Below are 19,735 nucleotides of genomic sequence, written 5' to 3'. Positions count from 1 at the left end.
CAAGCTGCAGGCATATAAGCAAGATACAATTTTTTCAAAAATAATGAATAAAAACCCTTGCTTAATGAACATCAGGCTCAAATAAACTGCAGGAGTCAAATAAACACCGGGTCCACCAGGCCAAGTTTGAAATAAACGCCGGGTGCGTTTATAAAAGAAAATACGGTAAATAAGCTGATAAGGAGTAGGCTGAAAAGAACACTTACGCCAACAACAAATGCATACCTGCCAACTCTCCAGATTTCCCCGGGAGTCTCCAAGTTTTTCACCAAATCTCCCGGTCTGATTTTCGTAAACTATTCATACATTGTCTTAAATGATATCCTTACCATGCAAAGATTTCTAGACATCTCCAGATTTTTGTACTCTGGGGGTTGGCAGGTATGCAAATGGTTGTGCTGCAGACCGCTCTTTCCTGAGGGTGCAAACTTCAGGCGTGAGACGGAGCAAAAAAGAAAATTTATTTGCTCACGGAAACTGGAAGACGACTGTTGCACAGGTTAACAACAAAATGTTTTTAAAAGCGCTTGAAATTCAACAAACTAAAATGGTTTATCTCATCATTACAATATTTTATTTCGTTTTTACAGTTTAAATTACTACTAGCTAGACTGTGTACAGCCGCACGCTCTCCTAATAGGAACGTAAAAAAGGTCAAAATAAATTCAAGTGACGCGATGACGAAAGGCCATGAAAGTCTGGGCTGAAAGCCTGGGCACACAGCTGTCTACACGAACAATACGATATGGGATGTGTTTTGCATTGCTCTTCATTGCGGCGCGCCTGGCACTAACGGAAGTACGCCGGCTGCGTCCCCCCCCCCCCCCCCGCTCCTCCTCTCTCCCCGCGTCCTCCCCCAAAAGACCCAAGAGACATGTAGTGACGGCTGAAATTCAGGCTAGGCTTCCACTGATCTTAAAGACTGAAGTTTTCTGACGATACTGCTGTTTATCGGCTGGAAGAGATTTTTCGGTTAATATTTTGGAGCTCTGACATAATATAAATGTGAGTACAGAATATAACCAGGGGTGTTACAAAGTCAAGATATAAAGAGAAAGAGTAGTATACCATTAATTGAAATACCATTGTTAGCACTGAAACTTTGGATTGCCGAATTTTGTCAAATCATTCCACAGATGTAAAAAACAGGTCATGTATTGTACGATGCATTTCACCAATGTTAATTTTAAAACAATTTTTTTAATTACACGACCTTACACTGCACTACATTATACAATAAAGAAACCAGCCGTTCTTTTTTTACAGTTAAAAACTATTTTCTTAGTTTACTGAAAGTTTATTCAGTAATATTTCAATATCCTCTTTAAAGATAATGCAGAGGAAATGCAACAACTTTGCAAGTTCACAGGCTTCAAACGGCTGCAATGAAAAGTTGAAACTTGGTAAATTTACAGGACCTTTCATTCTTTCAGAAGCAATTTCCGTGAAAAGCTCTATTCTTTCCTTCACACTAACCGTTTCTGACAGAGTTTCAGGTTCAGGAAGAATTAGCTTTACTTCTACAGCAATTTTATCAAGTAAAGCTTGAATGTAGACGCTACAGAAATGCTCTTTTCTCTTGTCTTTGTTCAATGATTTGCTTGATATTACTTTATCTAAATCGTGACTAAAAACGTCTAATAGTGCTGCAAGCAAGAAATTATACAACTTCACTTTCTGACAAATCCATTTCAGACCTTTCACGACATTTTCAAGGCATTCTTCAAAGTTGTATTCTTTTCCACCATCTCTGATTGTTAATAGCAAGCTCAGAAGAATGGTTATTCTTCCAATAAAGGCTGTGTTATAAAAAGAGCGGACAAAAACACAGGGAAAGATTTTGTAGTCTCTGTAGAAAAAGCTGCTCAGCTTGTCATTTGCAGAAAGACGAAGGTTTCTAAGTATGTTCAAGAGGCGTTCACTCAGATTTCTTCCGGTCCACTGCTCATCTGCCGGGTTTTGCTCCCATTCAAATAACACCAGGGTTTTAAGAGCATAGGAAGAAATCCATTTGCTGCCACTGAACTGATCAATAGTACAGCCTGTGTAATTATGAGCGTGTCTCATCCAAGCACGAATCATCGACTGATCAGCCTCGCTTTTGTCATTTAAAAACTCAGCTAGAAAGCTGAGTTTCGTCATTATAAACAAAACGCTCTCTTTCAATGAATGGAAACATCATGTCACGCAACACCTTGAGCACCCTTAGACACACAGTTGGTCCACCGTCTGAGCCAAAATGGCGGAACAATGCCTGTTCGAGGCATGATTGGGAACAACGTAGACAGACATTATCGACACTAAGCTCCGTTACTGTGCCATCTAAGGCTAATGACCTCGCTAATGCTTTATATTCAGTGAACAATTCGGACGGTGTTTTAGGTCGACCATCAAACAAATGATTATACCTACTAACAGCAAAGAAATATGGCAAGGAATCTAGACAGGTCTTTATCACTTTACCAGCCGGAGTCTCCAAGTCCACATCCAGTGTCGAGGAGCGACAGTTAATCTTCACACACCCTCTTCACAGCTAAGGACAAATCGACACTGATCTTTAACCCTCTGTGGCGTTCTCCACCTGTCCATATGAGCTCCAAACAATAAGCAGGCCCGTGCCTTTGCAATGCCCTAGAGAGCACTTTCATTCCGTATGCCTCAAACCCCTTAGCTTTGGTGTCAAGTGTTCTAACAAATGGTGCCTTAACACTTTCCTTCCAGTCAAACCCCCAGCGTAAAGAAACTAGTTCTTTAGGCAGTTTTCTAAAACCTGACTCGCTGGGGATCACAATCGCATCACAATCACAGTAGAACGCGGTAGCTCATCAAATCGAATGTCGGCTGGTTCAGAGAAATTATCAAGCTGAACAAAGTAGTCGAATTCATCTGGCTGTCCAACTTTCGTTCCTTCATAGAAACTGCCACTGTTGATGAGCGTGGACTTTAAAAATGGATGTACCTTCTCTTCTTCAAGCAACAGAGATTTTAGAAGGTTTTCAACACTTGTTTGAATATCCGTGACTTCTTGGCAACAAACTATCTTGCCTTTCCTTTCGTCCAAGTCTCGTATAAAGAGATCCAGAGAAGACATTGAATCATCGACTGTCTTGTCTGATCTAGTGCGGTTCTGTCTAATCTCTTTCAGAGTGGCTTAATTAATAACTCTTCTAATCGAAAGCTGTTGAAATTTTTGGGCTGAACCACTTCCGCTTTCACTTTCGATCGAACTAGTATCCCACAATGCACCCCATGACGACACACAAAAGCCCCAGCTCTTCCGGTAAGAAATCCCATCTTACTGCGATTTGTTGCGATATTTTTGGAACTTTTTTTAGTAAGGGAATCCACAGCAACCAACCATAGGATCTCTGTTAGATTTAAAAACAAATATTTTTTAAATAAAATTTTCAGGTTTGCAGCTCATTCATGTTGGCAACTCTGGATTGACGAGGCCCTAAACTGCCAAAACTGACCTATCCTTACACATATCCATTTCATAATTATTTCATTTACTTTCGTACATAGACTAAACAAGGACTGATGCCCTGGTACCTTCACCCAGTCTGACTGGGGGTTCAATTTTACTTTTACTAAGCCTATACTCAAACATGATCCTTCTTGGTATTATTCACTGTGGATGCAAGTCTGAATAGTCAACAATACTCGGACGAAAGACACCAAGTCAAGTGAGACTACCTTAATACACAAAATTTAAGCAACATCAAATATTCCTGTTTTCGCGACTTTTTTATATCGCGAAAATTTCATGTCGCGAGAAAAAAGAAAGTAGCTTATTTAATAATAAAAATAATAATAACAATAATAATAACAATAATAAAAAAAATTAAGTGTCGCTCTTCCAAGATTAAATTGTCCCGAAAATTTCCTGTAATGAAGTATCTACCATATTTTTTGTTTAACAATCTGTTAGTTCACGACCTTCACGTAATAAAATTTTAATGTCTTCCTGAAAATGATCGAAAAGAAATTTCAGTAGTTTCTTTGGTTTGTCAGTTGTGTACTCGTAGACTGACCCTTCAAGCCTCCAATGCTCCTGAGACCAAAGACTGTAGCTCGGTAGAATGGCTTGACTCGCTGCCATTCTCCGTCGCGCAATTTTCTTGAATAGCTGTCCTGCTTGATTCAAACATTTGGCATCTTTCACATTAGTACTGGTCAAGATTAACGTCTCTTCTGGAGCGATTTCATCGAGCAAAGCTTGAACGTAGATGCCGAAAAATCTATTTTTCCCGTCAGTCTCTTCTATCACACTAGTAGCTCCCGGCTCCATCTCTTCCTTCTTATATTCGTCTGAGTAAATTTTTCCCAGGCCTTCCTTCCTCAGTGATTCCTCCACTGCTTTTTTCAAATAAGAATCATCAAAAAGAGTTTCCCAAAATCCAGCCAGCAATAGGGAGGTAAAACTCTTTTTCCGGTAGACAATCGTAGAGTCCCCTTTGATTTTCTTCATGCATTCTTCAAAGTTGTAATATTCGTTCATGTTTTTTGCGATGGACAACAATCCGTTTAAAAGAATAGAGATTATGCTGGCAGCATTTAAAAAATCCATTTCTTGTGTGATTGAAGATGGAAATATGTTGTAGTCAGCGTAAAAAAAGCTTCGCAACTTTCTTTGCTTCAAGTGAGCAACAAGGCTACGGAGTATACTGAGCAAGCGTTGACTCAGGTTGTTTCCGGACCACAGCTCATCAGCGGGATTCTGCTGCCATTCAAATAACACCAGCGTTTTGAGGACGTAAGAGGAAACTAATTTGCCAATGTTCTTTAGACAATCTGCTGCCCTGTCAACGTTGAATTGCCAAAAGCCACTATTGTTCGAGTTCCGTTTGATCTCAATTTCAGTATCAGGAAACACAATGTCACGCAACACTTTAAGTAATCTTAGACACTTGGATTGCCCGCTGTCTGGGCTAAATTCGTGGCGAAATAATGTCTGCTCAAAGCACGACTGCGAACAACGGAGACAAAAATTACTCAGTTGCAATCTGGTGTCAGTATATTTTGCAAAGTAATTTGGGTGGACTTCAGTGAGCACATTCCTGTTCGAGCCAACAGCAAAGTAGTATGGCATATTATCAAATAAAGATTTGAGTACTCTACCGGCTGGAGATTCAAACTCCAAATCGACATTGTTTGGTCGGTAGTTTATTTTCACAGCTAATGCTAAATCTACGCTAATTCTTAGCCCTTTGTATTGTTCTCCGCCGTTCCATTCTAAAAGTAAAGTAAATGCGGGTCCGTGCTCCGCTAATGGCGGTGATGATGGCTCGGTGTCGGTTGCTTCATGTCGTAATACTACCTTCATTTCGAATGCCTCAAACCCTTCAGCTTTCTTGTTAAAAATCTCATAAAAAGGTGTCTTGATAGAGTTTCTCCATTTAAAAGCGTCGACGTACAACCGGCCCCAATATGGCCAACCATCAGGGAACTGAAACTGCATCTTTCCGATAGTAGATTTGCTTGGACCGACTAATAATGTAGAACAAGGATGTTCTTCAAAGAGAATATCCCTTGGAGTAGAAAACCTGTCAAGCTGTACGAGATAGTCGAACTCATCCGGCTGTCCGACCTTCGTTCCTTCATAGAAACTACCACTGTTAATGAGCGTTGACTTCAAAAAAGGATTTTCTTTTTCTACTTCCAGTAACAAAGCCTTTACAATCTTTTCAACACTTATCCGAATATCCGCGACTTCTTGGCAACAAGCTATCTTGCCTTTTCTCTTATCCAAGTCTCGTATAAAGAGATCTAGAGAAGGCATTGACTCGATTACTTGACTGACCCGTGTCTCCTATTAAACTTGGCTTAGAACCCCTAAATTCATGTTAGATTCTTTAACGGCCCAGCCAAACCGTCTTTAACAACTTTCACTGTCGTGTGCGCTGCAAAATCACTTCCAGGAACATTCCCAGAGCCGCTTGCGTCTCTTAGCGGTTGTGTGACGATCGAAATGACGAAAGGTCCAGCCACGGGCCTTCCAGCTTTACTTTTCATCGGTGATGTACCGATCAAACCCTCTCTCCTCCGCAGCGGCCTCTTTCGTGTTTCTTGCGCTTTCGTTTCGATTCTTTCCAGGCTCCGCGCGTTAACTTTTCACCTCTTCCCATTTCCCAGCCCGTAAGAAACACGAAAGAGGCCTCTGCAGAGAAGAGAGATATTTCAATATCTTCATTTAAGATAATGACTTTGCTAGCTTGGACGATTTTTAAAACGGCTGCAATGAAAAGTTGAAACTTGGTAAATTTACAAGACCTTTCATTCCGTTAGAAGCAATTTCCGTAAACGTTATATTGCTTTCAAATCTCTAACATTCCTAACAGCTTTTGCCCGAGATTCAGGTTCAGGAACAATTAGCTTTGCTTCTACGACAATTTTATCAAGTAGGGCTTGAATGTACGGGGAGGCTCCGCCCCGAAGTCCAACCCCTTACCTTTTTTATACCATTTTGACATAAAAGGAAACCCTTTTGTATACCTATTACTGAGAAAAGGCACCCTTTCATATACCGAAAAGACAAGACACATGCCAAAAACAGAAAGTCTTGATGCCATTTTGATGTCGCGTTTAATAAATTTGAATGATACAGCCATAAGGTGCGTCAGTTCGAAGTATTCTAATTGAAAACCCATTTAAATACCTAAAGACCGATATCCCTACCCTTTCATGTACCTAAACTTGTGAAATCCCTACCCTTTTTTATACCTGAAGCTTGACAAGGTACCCATTTCGGGCGGAGCCTTCCCGTATGGGCCAAAGGTCTGATAGAGTGTGAAGCAAAAAATTATACAACTTCACTTTCTGACAAGTCTACTTTAGGTCTTTCACGACATTATTGCTAATATCACACTGAGAAGGATGGTTATTCTTCCAACCTTATGGCATGAATACACGGGATGAAACTTGATATAAATTATGTTTGTCAGTTGTTTGCTATTTCTATCTTCTACCGTCATTTGTTTTGTTTTCTTATTATCAGCCTATCACGTACCGGTTTGTCATCTTAGTTTATTTAAATTTTGTAACCGTTAATTTCCATATTCACTTAGCATTGTATGCCCCTAATGAAGGTTGGTTTTGTTCAACCGAAATATTGGTCCTTAGCAGTTTGATCAGCCCTGCATCTAAAGTTTGTTTATTCTTCCAATGACATCCGTTTTCAGCATGTTGCCCCAGCCAGAACGTGGGGATGTTTTGTAATCTCTGTAAAAAAAGCTGGACAACTTGTCATTATTTAAAGAAAGACAAAAGTTTATAGATCTTTATGATATCTGTGGAGCATGCAAACAACTTATATCTTATATCATGTACTGAGCCTCTGAGCACACTTCTTCTCCTAATGTTTTTGGACCTTTTTTTTTTCTTTTCATCGACCGACCAACCCAAAATCAGAGAACGCATTCGACGATAAACGAAGAAAAAAAGGGGATGGCCTTAAATATATTCAAGCCATGATGACGAAGGGTAAAGGATAGCCTGGGCTCCCACGGCTTTTAAAGACTGAATTTTTGTAACGCAGATTCTGTTAAAAAATTGTTTTGTTGGGAAACTTGGCTGTTTAATTGTTTGGGAGCTCTGATATGAAGGTGGGGACAAACATTCAACCAGGAGTGTAGTGTAACTGGATCAACTGAAAGAGAAAGAGTAAAAGTACTATTGAAATACCAATACTATAAATCAACCTCGTCCCCAGGGTCTTCTCGGCGACGAGTTTTCAAAATGGCGGTCTCGTCGTCTTGAAAGCGGAGTAGACCCTGGGAACGAGGTTCGCTATAAAATTAAAACTATGGAATTTGATGGAATATGGAAGTCAAAGAACAAATACGGCAGTAGGTAGCAGTGTTTTTTAGCTATCCCTTAGAAAAAGGATAAGGGATAAATTATTTTCACACGAAGTGTCATATTTTTCAGTTATTGTTGATTTTTTGGGTACAATTAAATACATAGAGGATATTACATGGTTGCGCGGAGATATGAAATTTATCTTCGAGTGTTCAAATCGATATCTCACAAGTGAGCGCAGCGAACGAGTGGGATATTGATTTGAACACGAGAAGATAAATTTCATATCTCCAAGCAACCATGTTATATTCTGTTTATTATATAAACCTACTAATTACGATGTTTTTGACGATTTTCCGAAGATTTCCGACCATTTTCCGAAGATTTCCGAAGATTTTCAAAATGTTGTCCGAAGGTCGTACGAATGTTTCCGAACATTTCCGAAATTTCCCGAAAATTCCCGAAGATATCCGAAGGTTGCCGAGGAAGATCCAAGGATGTTTCGACTTAATATCGATTTTCTTTGGCTCATTAAGCATTGAAACAGGGCAAACTTGCCAGAAAATGTTCCGAAATCGATATCTTCACATGTGAAAATAACATGTTATTTTCACGTGTGAAGATATGATTGTTTCGTGCGAAAGATTCCCTGGTATTTCACTGATGTTTATATAATAAAACATGTTATTTATTTTAACAATACATTCTACTAATATTTTCAAATATATTTTCTTTTTGTCGGTACTACACTGCAAATAGTCATTAGGTATTAGCATGTCATTCGCAGACTCGCAGTCCTTTTTGAAATACCAACTGCTCTTTTTTTGCAGTCAAAAATTACTTTCATAGTTTATTGAAAGTTCATTCATTAATATTTCAATGTCTTCTTTAAAAATACCACAAAGAAACTGCAACAACATAGCTAGCTCATGGGCTTCAAACGCCCGCAACGAAACGGTAAAACTTGGTAAATTTTTAAAACCTTCCATTCTTTTGGAAGCGATTCCCGTGAAAAGCTCTATTGCTTCCCTCGCTCTAACCTCTTCTGCCAAAATTTCAGGTTCAGGAAGAATTAGCTTTACTTCTGCAGCAATTTTATCAAGTAGAGATTGAATGTAGATGCTACAGAAATGTTGTTTGGCCAAAGAATTGCTTGGTATTACTTTACCTAACTCATTGCTAAAAAGGTCTAATAAAGCAGCAAGCAAGAAGTTATACAGGTTCATTTTATGACAAGTCCATTTTAGGTCTTTCACGACATTTCCAAGGCATTCTTTAAATTTGTATTCTTGTTCAGCATCTCTAGTTGCTGACAACACGCTGAGAAGGATAGTTATTCTTTTACTGATGACCTCGCCAAGCCAGCCTAACCGTGAAGATACTTTGAAGTCTCTGTAGAAAAAGCTGCACAGCTGGCCGTGGTTTGAAGTGACACGAAGATTTCTGACTATGTTGAACAAACGTTCGCTCAGATTGCTGCCAGCCCATTGCTCAGCCGCCGGGTTTTGCTGCCATTCAAGGAACACTAGGGTTTTCAGTGTGTATGAGGAAACGAAATCGTTGCCACTATACAGCCCAACGAAAGTATCTAACCCACTGCCAGATTTACTCATCCATTTATCCATTTGTTTACGGAACAACTCACAGTCCCCGACTACTCCAAACTCAGCTAGAAAACTCCAATGATTCATGACGATATTATTTGCATCACTACAAACCTCAAAAGTCTTTTCTTCTAACAGCATGTCACGCAACACCTTAAGCACCCTTAGACACACACTTGGCCCACTCTCTGAGCCAAAATGGCGGAACAATGCCTGTTCAAGACATGATTGGGAGCAACGTAGAGAAACATCTTCCTTCTTAGCTGAACCGCCTAAGTCTGACGCCTTAAATTTATTAAACAAGTCAGATGGCGTTTTAGGACAACCATCATACGCACTAACGGCAAAGAAATATGGCAAAGTATCCAAACAAGACTTAATCACTTTACCAGCCGGACCCTCCGCCAAGTTCACATCCATGGTAGAGGAATGAGTGTTAATCTTCACAGCTAACGATAAATCGACACTGATCTTTAATCCTCTATAACGTTGTCCACCTGTCCATTTGAGCTCTAAACAGTAAGCAGGTCCGTGCGTTTTCGCCGCCGAAGATATAACTTTCATTCCGTATGCCTCAAACCCCTTCGCTTTGACGTTGAGCGTTCTAACAAATGGCGTCTTAACGCATATTTTCCAATCGAAACCAGGTCTCAACGAGACTAACCGAAGTTTTCTCAGCTTTTTGTATCCCAATACGCTGGGAATCACTATCACGGTGGAACAAGGCAGCTCGTGACACAGAACAGCGTCTGGTTCAGAGAAATAATCGAGTTGAACAAAATAGTCGAACTCATCCGGCTGTCCGACCTTCGTTCCTTCATAGAAACTACCACTGTTGATGAGCGTTGTCTTCAAAAAAGGATACACTTTTTTTACTTCCAGTAATAAAGCTTTTAGAATCTTTTCAACACTTGTTTGTATATCCGTGACTTCTTGGCAACGAGGTATCTTGCCTTTTCTTTTGTCCAAGTCTCGTATAAACAGATCCAGATGAGACATGGACTCGCATCTTTCCTTACCTTTAGATTGATCCAGTGGAATTGAGTTATCTAGGATTTCAGAGTGGTTTGAATCCTCTAAATTCATGTTTTATCAATATACCCGGCTCTGTCGTTTGAAGTGTTTTTCCGCATAATCACTTCCGCTTTCAGGCTCGCCCTCGGTGTAAAAAACCTGTGACGTAAAACAAAGAACGACCAAGACAACAAAGAACCTCGAAACAATAAAGAGCAGGAAAACAATGGCTTCGAAACAAAGAAAGTTTTCACACTGGGGTAAATCCCGCTTTCGCTTTCGATTGCACCCTGTAACGACACACATCAAAAGGCCCAGCTTTCCACTGGTAAAAAGTGATAAATGAGATTTGATACGCGATTATTCAGGAGTCCTCCCTTAGGCTTGAAAAATAAGGTTGTCTAAGTTTGCATTTCATGCGTTAATGTGAAACCAAGCAGCCAGGATTACGCCTGGAACCTTGAATTCTTTTTGGGCAGGGGAACACGCGCCACCAGAGAAATTAAATTCCACATCAGGGATTTATTGCACAATCAAACTAGGACCAGAGATGCCAAAATTCTATATTAAAGGGAGGGCAAAATTACCCAGTAGGTCGGGTTTCAAACTATTTTACAGTGACGTGTTTTTCGGCCATTACAGGATCACTAATCGTCTTGATGCAAGTATTCGTTGAAGAAAGTAACTCGCGGCTCACTTTAAACATTTATACATCTTGTATAGAGTCAACAAAAGTTATTGTTCTGTTGTTCCCTAAAAATTGCAACAAGCAACAAGCTAAGAGATCCTCTCTTGAATGCTACAATGTTTTAGATCAACAATCTGTGAGTTCATGTAATAGAATATTAATGTCTTCTCGAAAATGGGCAAAGAGAAAATTCATTAGTTTTCTTGGCTCGTCAGTTGTGTACTTGTAAACTGACCCTTCAAGGCTCCAGTGCTCCTGAGACCAAAGACTGTAGCTCGGTAGAATGGCTTGACTCGCTGCCATTCTCCGTCGGGCAATTTTCTTGAACATCTTTCCTGCTTGACTCAAAGATTTTGTATCTTTCTCATTAGAACTGGTCAAAATTAAAGACTCTTCTGGAGCGATTTCATCGAGCAAAGCTTCAACGTAAATGTTGTAAAATCTGTGTGTCTCTAAATACTCTTTCAACACTTTTAATCCTACCGAAAGCAGGTCTCTAGATCTGTACGCGTTTGAGTATATTTCTCCCAGGCCTTCCTTCCTGAGTGATTCCTCCGCTGCTTTCTTTAAATAAAAATCATCAAAAAAAGTATTCTGAAATTCGGCCATTAATAGGGAGGTAAAACTCTTTTTCCGGTAGACAACCACAGAGTCCTCTTTGATTTTCTTCATGCATTCGTCAAAGTTGTATTCGTTCATGTTTTTCGCGATGGACAACAATCCATCTAGAAGAATGGAGATTATGCTGGCAGCATTAAAAAAGTCCATTTCTTGACTAAATTCCTTGTGTAATATGTTGTAGTCAGCGTAAAAAAAGCTTCGCAACTTTCTTTGCTTCAAGTGAGCAAAAAGGCTACGGAGTATACTGAGCAAGCGTTGACTCAGGTTGTTTGCGGACCACAGCTCATCTGCGTGATTCTGCTGCCATTCAAATAACACCAGCGTCTTGAGGACGTAAGAGGAAATCAGTTTGCCAGTGTTCTTTAAACTATCAGCCGCCCGTTCAGCGAAGAAACACCAATAGCCACTATCGTTTGAGTTGGGTTTAATCTCAATTTCAGCCCGGTCAGGAAACACAACGTCACGCAACACTTTAAGCAGTCTTAGACACTTGGATTGCCCGCTGTTTGGACCAAATTCGTGGAGAAATAATGCCTGCTCAAAGCACGACTGCGAACAACGCAGACAAAAATTACACGGTCGAAAACTGGTGTCAGTATTTCCTGGCATTCCTGCAAAGAAATCCGGATGGACTTCAGTGAGCGCATTTCTGTACGAGCCAACTGCAAAGTAACATGCCATATTATCAAATAAAGATTTGAGCACTCTTCCGGTCGAAGATTCAAACTCCAAATCGACGTTGTTTGGTCGAGAGTTTATTTTCACAGCTAATGCCAAATCTACGCTAATTCTTAGCCCTTTGTATTGTTCTCCACCATTCCATTCCAGAAGTAAGGTATATGCGGGTCCGTGCGTCGCTAGTGGCGGTCGCGAACAAGTGGTGTCGTGTCCTTCATATGGCAGCACTACCTTCATCCCGTACGCCTCGAAACCTTCAGCCTTCTCGTTAAAAATCTTAAAGAATGGTGTCTTGACAGTCTTTTTCCATTCAAAACCGCCGAACGAGAGGTCAAAATCAGGGAAATAAAACCTCAGGTTTTCGGTGGCTGATTTGCTTGGAACCACTGCTAAAGTAGAACAAGGAAGTTCGTCAAAGAGAATATCCTCTGAAGTAGAGAACTCGTCAAGCTGTATGAGGTAGTCAAACTCGTCGGGCTGTCCGACTTTCGTTCCTTCATAAAAGCTGCCGCTATTGGCTAACGTTGTCCTAAAGAAGGGATTTTCTCTCCTCACTTCCAGCAGTATACTCCTTATAACTTTTCTAACACGGCTTTGGATTAGTCTGACTTCTTCGCAGGAAGAGATTTTCCCGTTTCTTTCGTCCAAGTCTAATAGAAACAGGTCTAAAGGGCCGGACGTTACGATACCACCTTGATTGTATTTAGCTATAGAAAGCGCCATTTAAGTCATTGTTTAAGTGAACCTGGGATGATCTAAGAATTTATCTTTCTACCCCGGTATTCTGTCTCAGTTCTGGTGAGATGACAAGATATTTTTTTAGAGGTGATTGTTCCTGGGAGCTGGGACGAGTCCTATTGTTCTATGCGGTTGTGGGGAAAAAATTGGGGAAATATGATGTCAACTTCTTGGTCATGATGTGTTGGCGCTGATCAGGCATAAAGACATATTTTAGGAGTGAGAGAAAATAGCCACATTCAGACTGGTTTTAAGTAAAATTTTATGACGAGCACCACCATCCCCGGAGCAATATTAATGGCGTCTGCATCACTCCCATGTCGGGAGTTCCCCTCCCCCTCCTCCTCTGGAAGTTTAATGACCGCTGGCCCTGGTCGGCGAAATCGAAAGTAATTCTGCTGGGGGATTTGTCCCTTTAGGCCTTTACTTGTGATTCAGATTGTCCCCTGTTGAGTTTGTCTTGACTACTACCGGTAGTCAGATCATTTCACTTTCCGTTTATAGGACAAAGTCTCTTTTGCATGTAGATGTACCCAGACTCTATTGAAAGCGGAAGTGATTCATTGCAACACGGCGAAGCTTGTTTTCGCTTCAAACATGAATTTACAGGAGTCATTTCAGGCTATAAAAGACGTTCAGCATGATGACCTGTTAACAAGTGAGTACATGTCTCCTCTGGATCTGTTTATACGAGAGTTGGATGAAAGAAAAGGCAAGATACCTTGTTGCCAAGAAGTCACAGATATTCAAAGAAGTGTTGAAAACGTTCTTAAAGATTTGTTGCTGGGAGTGGAAAGAGAAAATCCTTTCTTCAAGACAACGCTAATCAACAGTGGCAGTTTCTATGAAGGAACGAAAGTTGGGCAGCCGGATGAGTTCGACTATTTTGTTCAGCTTGATTATTTCTCTGAACCAGACGCTGTTGTGTTTGATGAGCTACCTCGTTCTATTGTGATGGTGACTCCTAGCGAGTTAAGTATCAAAAAACTGTTAAAACTAACACCTTCCAAATTTAACCACTACTTTTGTATAGACAAGGATTTTCATTGGAAGACATGGATTAAAGCACCATTCGTTGAAATATTAAGTGACAAAGCTAAGGGGTTTGAGGCATACGGAATGAAAGTGCTCTCTAGGGCATTGGCAAGGCACGGGCCTGCTTACTGTTTAGAGCTTATATGGACAGGTGGAGAACGTTACAGAGGATTAAAGATCAGTGTCGATTTATCGTTAGCTGTGAAGATTAACACTCGCTCCCTGACCCTGGATGTGGACTTGGAGGGCCCGACTGGTGAAGTGATCAAGTCTTGTTTGGATTCTTTGCCATATTTCTTTGCTGTTAGCGCTTATAGAGACAGAGAATTTGAGGCCCCACTGGGTTGTGTAGATAGATTTCGCCTACGTTGCTCCCAGTCATGCCTTGAACAGGCATTGTTCCGCCATTTTGGCCCAGACAGTGGACAAAGTGTGTGTCTAAGGGCGCTCAAGGTGTTGCGTGACATAAGCTTTCTTGGTGATGATGATATTGACATGTTCCGTGACGAGAGTATAGCTGATTTTAAATCGATTCCAGTTCCTTTGACAAATGTTCCTTCTTTTAATCCTCAGTTAGACTTGTTTAAAGTTCTCTTGGAAGTATTACCCTTTATGGAAAAAAGCAATTTATTTAGCAAGTGGATTTCTTCCTATGCCCTTAAAACTTTGGTGTTATTTGAATGGGAACAAAACCCAGCCGATGAGCAGTGGGCTGGCAGCAATCTGAATGAGCGCCTCTTGAACATCCTGAATACCCTTCGCCTCTGTTTAAATCAGGGAGGGTTGAGCAGCTTCTTTTACAACGACTACAATGTACTACCAAACAAAGATGATAAGAATTTTAAGATACACAATTTTAATAGAGTAACCATCTTGCACCATTGCATATTGTCAATAAGAAATGCAACTACGTACAGATTTGAAGATTGCCTTGAAAATATCTTGCAAGAGGTGAAATGGACTTGTCAGAAAATGAAGTTGACACATCTTTTGTGCAATGGACTAGCAGACACTTTTCATCACGAGTTAGACAGAGGTTATCACAACAACGACTGAAGAAGAAGTATGACTTACTGATGAGTTTCAACAAATTCATTTTTTGTGACATCTACATTCAAGCTTTGCTTAAGAAAATTGCTCCAGAAGAGAAGTTGATCCTCATAGACCTCAAAAAGCTGAACAAACCACAAACAAGCTTGAGGAAAGCATTAGAGCTATTCAAGGACATTGCTGGCAAAAGAATGAAAGGACTTGAAAATTTACCCAGCTACAAGCTTTGGTCCCAGGGGTTCAAATCTGCCAGTAATAAAATAACCAAGTTGTTGGAGGTTCTCTTTGATGCCTTTAAAAAAGATATCGAAATATTACTGAATAAACTTCAGCAATATAGACTTGAGCAATCTTAAAGAGGCTTTGTCACGAGAGTTAACAATTTTTGAACAGCCAAAATATGTATTAGAGTTGTAGGAAAACCTAAAAATAATGGTCCATTTTTTTAAAAATATATATATATATGTACTATTCCTTAATTAGAGCACTGAAACTGTAAACAAGTCCCTTTGGCCTGTGGATGAAAATGGATTACAACTTTAAAAAAATTAAGGCTAAACTTTTCAAGTTGTTTCTGTGTCTTCAAAAAAGGATATTTCTAACCCTGGTTTGATATATCCTCCTTTATGTGGTTCCCGCCGTATTTTACGTGGTAAAGGGCGGCTGCGTACACGTTCGCGGCCGTCATACTTTCTCTAATTTTTTCACACACGTAAATACCCGTCAGTGGAAATCCACTATTAGATGTTCAAAGATTTTTTCATGGGTTAAGTTGCCTACCACTAATTTCAGAAATCTAACATGGTTGCCAAAGACATCAGTTTTCCCTGACTTTTCTTCAATATGTCAAATTCCCCTGACTCAAAATAAAATTCCCCGACTTTTCCCTGACCTTCAAAAATCTTTATTCCCCCCCTTCGCCCACCCCAACCCTTTAACAAAAAACCCATTTCTTGATCATCTCATGAATTTGAACTGTAAAATAGGAACAATTCAAGTGCTGTCCCAACATTGAAGAAATGAAGTTTTTTCCTTTCTCTTAGAAGTTTTTATTTTTTCACCACTCTTCAGCCCCCTCAAGCCGTGGCCAGGGCCATTATGTTCTGTTCTCGGACAAGAAAATTTACTCTTATAGTGCCTCTCTCCACCTACCAGAAGTTGTATAAATGGTTACTGGCAAACTAATGCTAGGGGTAACCCTGCTATGGACTAGCATCCCAGCCAGGGAGGAGTAGAAATACTTCTAGACACTTAATGCTACAGATTATAATAAAAAACAAACACAAAAAAACCAGACCCGACAAACCCTTACAAACTGGGATAAGCACCAGCGGTAACAAAAAAAAAAAAAAGAAAAAACCCCTAATAGACCTTTGAGAGTAGACACATGTATGCATCACAAACCTGGGTCGGGTAATCAACAGTAATCCAAGATTACTTGAGAAATTACATAGAAAACTGTCAATCTGGGATTAGCAATTGACAACCTGTTCTACCGCAAGGAACCCAAAAGTGTGACAACATGGATGCTACAGCCATAACTGAATTAAAAATCGCCACAGCGATTCAAACATGTATGGTCTACAAAATACTGTGGGGTGGTACTTCTTTTCAAGAAGGTGGATCGAAAATTGATCAGCATTTTAAAAGCATTTTTCGTACTCTAGTGGAACAGTTCGTTGTTCTGAAATGCACAACAGCAACTACAAGCCAACAAGGCCTGGTTGGATTATGGATTATACAAAATACTGGAGTGGAACTTAAAAGATTAAACTTTATTTAACATTTTTGTAATATCTTTGTAAAAAAACCAATGCATGTCTGATGTGATTTCAACAGTTCTGGTCAATATTAACATTGAACCATGAATAAATGTTACAGTACTTCTCATATAAAAGTGAATCTCCAATAATGTTCCATAAATGACTTGTCAGAAATTAAATAATCAAGGAATGACATGTTTCATAACATCCAGTGAATCTTTTTTTCCTTGAATATGGTTCCAACAGCCTTGTCACATGTTAAATAATTCACAATACAAAACATTTTCCAGCCAGCTGGGAGGTCATTTATTCTGGTCCACCTCTCTAAAAGTGAAGAATAGTTAAAAAAAACCATCAGTATCAACATTTGCATTTACAGCAATCAATCTGGAAATTTAACAATGTCTATGGTGGCTGATGTTCGACATATTGAAATGCAAACACCAATCCCAGCAAATAAATAAATAAATAAATAAATAAAAATAAATGTAATGTAATGTAATGAAATGTAATGTAAATACTTGACAACAGTCTTGCAGCCATACCCTGTATAGGACAGATTGAGGCCCTGTTTAGGACAGAGGAGCTTGAAATTATATGTACCTGTTCAGGGCCGGAGGAGTCAAAAACCATACCCTATCCAGCTGCACGTCCCCGTATAGGCCATATAGGGGAGTGCCCCCCCCCCCCCCCCCCCCAGGGTTATATCATATTTTGCCAATGGTACTTTTGGTTTTGGGAGATTTCAGAGCAGGTTCAGTTTAAAGGACACTTGATTCCACAACTTCCACATATGCAAAAGTATAAATTATTTGCATTTTGCACTCAAAATAAATAATAATAAATAGAGGCATAACAGGTTGGCGTGTGACCAACAGGCCTTCTTTACACTGTGTTATAGCAGTTATATATTTCACAGCTGTAATACTAGCAATGCTCCACACAGGTGTAACAGGTTTAATACAGGATTAACACATCTGTTAGTAACCGGCCGTTTCGCCTACAGGTCATTTCACTGATGGCCAGTTTGTTAACGCTTAATATATACTAATGAAAGTTTAATATTAACAACAGTATATTGCAATAAGTCGACTACCAAACTTTTAATTAATATTTTTTTTTATTTAGTGTTTTAAGAACAGAAAGTGAGAACCCTGAATATTTCTCATTCTTTAAGCGTGAGCAACTAGAGACTTTGTTTAATAGCAAACTGGCTATTAGGGAAACAGCTTGTAGGCGAAACATCTGTAAGTTGATCTGTCAATCTGTCAGTGTGACTGTAAATACCCAGCCTGCAGACTGCGAGTTGCAGACTGGTTTTACAATGTGCTCAAGCCTAAAAATCGTCACTGCCCACCACATATGTAGAAGTTTCAAATTTCTGCTTACAAGTCAGTATAATTTTGCTCACAACACTGGCTGCGGTCACATCTATGACATAACTAAAATTTAACTATAGTTATAGTCTCAAGTTACGTGATGTCATACCTAACTATAGTTCTAAAGTGCTTTCAGTCGTCTAAGCGGTCACACCAATGCAGTTAACTATAGTTAGTTCTGATTAGCTTTTGAATGATTTAAAATTTAAATTAGTTCATGACAGCCCTTGTTGTTGATCTGTGTCAAGTTGTTCCTCTATTTTTTTCAATTTTTGCATGGCATCTCGGCGTTGAAGAAAATAAAATGAAGTAAGGATGCTAGACACTGAAGAATTCAAGCATTATTTTTGCTTAAAACATTGGTGATATGTAATTTCTTGGCATGTTGTTTTTCTTTTTTTCCTTCCCTTCACGCTTTGTTTTGCGTATTTATGTTCATCTCTCACGTGCGAAAAGAATTGTCGTATTCTGATTGGTTTTTCATTTGTAAACTTAAGACTAACCCATGAACCTTGCTTGGCTATAACTATAGTTAGTATGTATTTTTTTGGATCAGCGAGGCGTAAATTTTCAAACTATAGTTAGGGTGAACAGGGAAGCGGTCGCATTAACGAAATAGCTAACTATAGTAAACGGGGTCTTAACTGTAGTTTAATAGTAGTCTAGATGTGACCGCAGCCACTGTCTTCATAAATTTAATGTCTATTAATTTCCATTGATAATCGATTAATTAACTATTACTGCTATCGAGTGATATTAATATTGATTGCCATTGATTATCATCAATAATCAATTTCATCCACAGGATATGCCAGGTTGTTAGTGATTAGCTTTGTTTTGAGGGTTCCGTTAAAGGGGATAGGGGGGGGGGGGGATTATTTTAACGAACTCCTCATCAAGTATTGGACGATGTTTGATCAACGATCAACTAATAAGTTACTAACCTCAATATATTCAATTTCATCTTGTGTTAAAGGCCGTCTTCTGTATCTTGCTGGTAAACTATCATAACTCTGTGCATCGTCTGAATAAGAAGCTGTTCTAGAAGAGGAGACACTTGTAGTTCGAGCCGCTGATCCTGTAGGTGATAATCTTCTACTGATCGCAGACAGAGTGGACGAAATCTCTGGAGTTCTTTCTGACGGACCGGCTACAGACGATGATAATAAAACAGATAGGCTGCGCTTAAGATTACATCTCCTTAACGATCAATAAGAGAGTCAGTTATGCTTACTTACATTCCGTCTGCTGTTTTATTCTCGCTGGAAACCTTATACTGGGTATATGTTTTCTGACTTGTTGTAAAACTCTACCGGTCGCAGACGCCATTTTGACTCGCAAATTACGCAAGGTGTTCTGGGATGT

The 19,735-nt window shown here is 39.6% G+C and overlaps 3 protein-coding genes across 3 annotated transcripts; all 3 read right to left on the bottom strand.

Moving 5' to 3' along the window:
• Positions 1-3,916: 3,916 nt before the first annotated feature.
• Positions 3,917-6,041, bottom strand: LOC144636121 (cyclic GMP-AMP synthase-like receptor). The gene has a single exon (XM_078495290.1). The coding sequence runs from the start codon at positions 5,780-5,782 to the stop codon at positions 3,917-3,919; it is 1,866 nt and encodes a 621-aa protein (XP_078351416.1). The 5' UTR covers positions 5,783-6,041.
• Positions 6,042-10,809: 4,768 nt separating this feature from the next.
• Positions 10,810-13,202, bottom strand: LOC144635859 (cyclic GMP-AMP synthase-like receptor). Its single transcript, XM_078495009.1, has one exon. The coding sequence runs from the start codon at positions 13,126-13,128 to the stop codon at positions 11,233-11,235; it is 1,896 nt and encodes a 631-aa protein (XP_078351135.1). The 5' UTR covers positions 13,129-13,202; the 3' UTR covers positions 10,810-11,232.
• Positions 13,203-16,988: 3,786 nt separating this feature from the next.
• Positions 16,989-19,735, bottom strand: LOC144641828 (alpha-ketoglutarate dehydrogenase component 4-like). The gene is made up of 3 exons (XM_078500854.1): positions 19,609-19,735; positions 19,315-19,520; positions 16,989-17,315 (listed from the first exon to the last, which is right to left on the bottom strand). The coding sequence occupies exons 1-3, from the start codon at positions 19,697-19,699 to the stop codon at positions 17,298-17,300; spliced, it is 315 nt and encodes a 104-aa protein (XP_078356980.1). The 5' UTR covers positions 19,700-19,735; the 3' UTR covers positions 16,989-17,297.

This window comes from Oculina patagonica, chromosome 1 (assembly GCF_052425735.1).
Source record: "Oculina patagonica isolate OP01 chromosome 1, crgOcupat, whole genome shotgun sequence".
NCBI classification, from domain to species: domain Eukaryota; kingdom Metazoa; phylum Cnidaria; class Anthozoa; order Scleractinia; family Oculinidae; genus Oculina; species Oculina patagonica.
The sequence above is the reverse complement of the archived record's forward strand: the minus strand, read 5'-3'. Positions and strand labels throughout refer to the sequence as shown.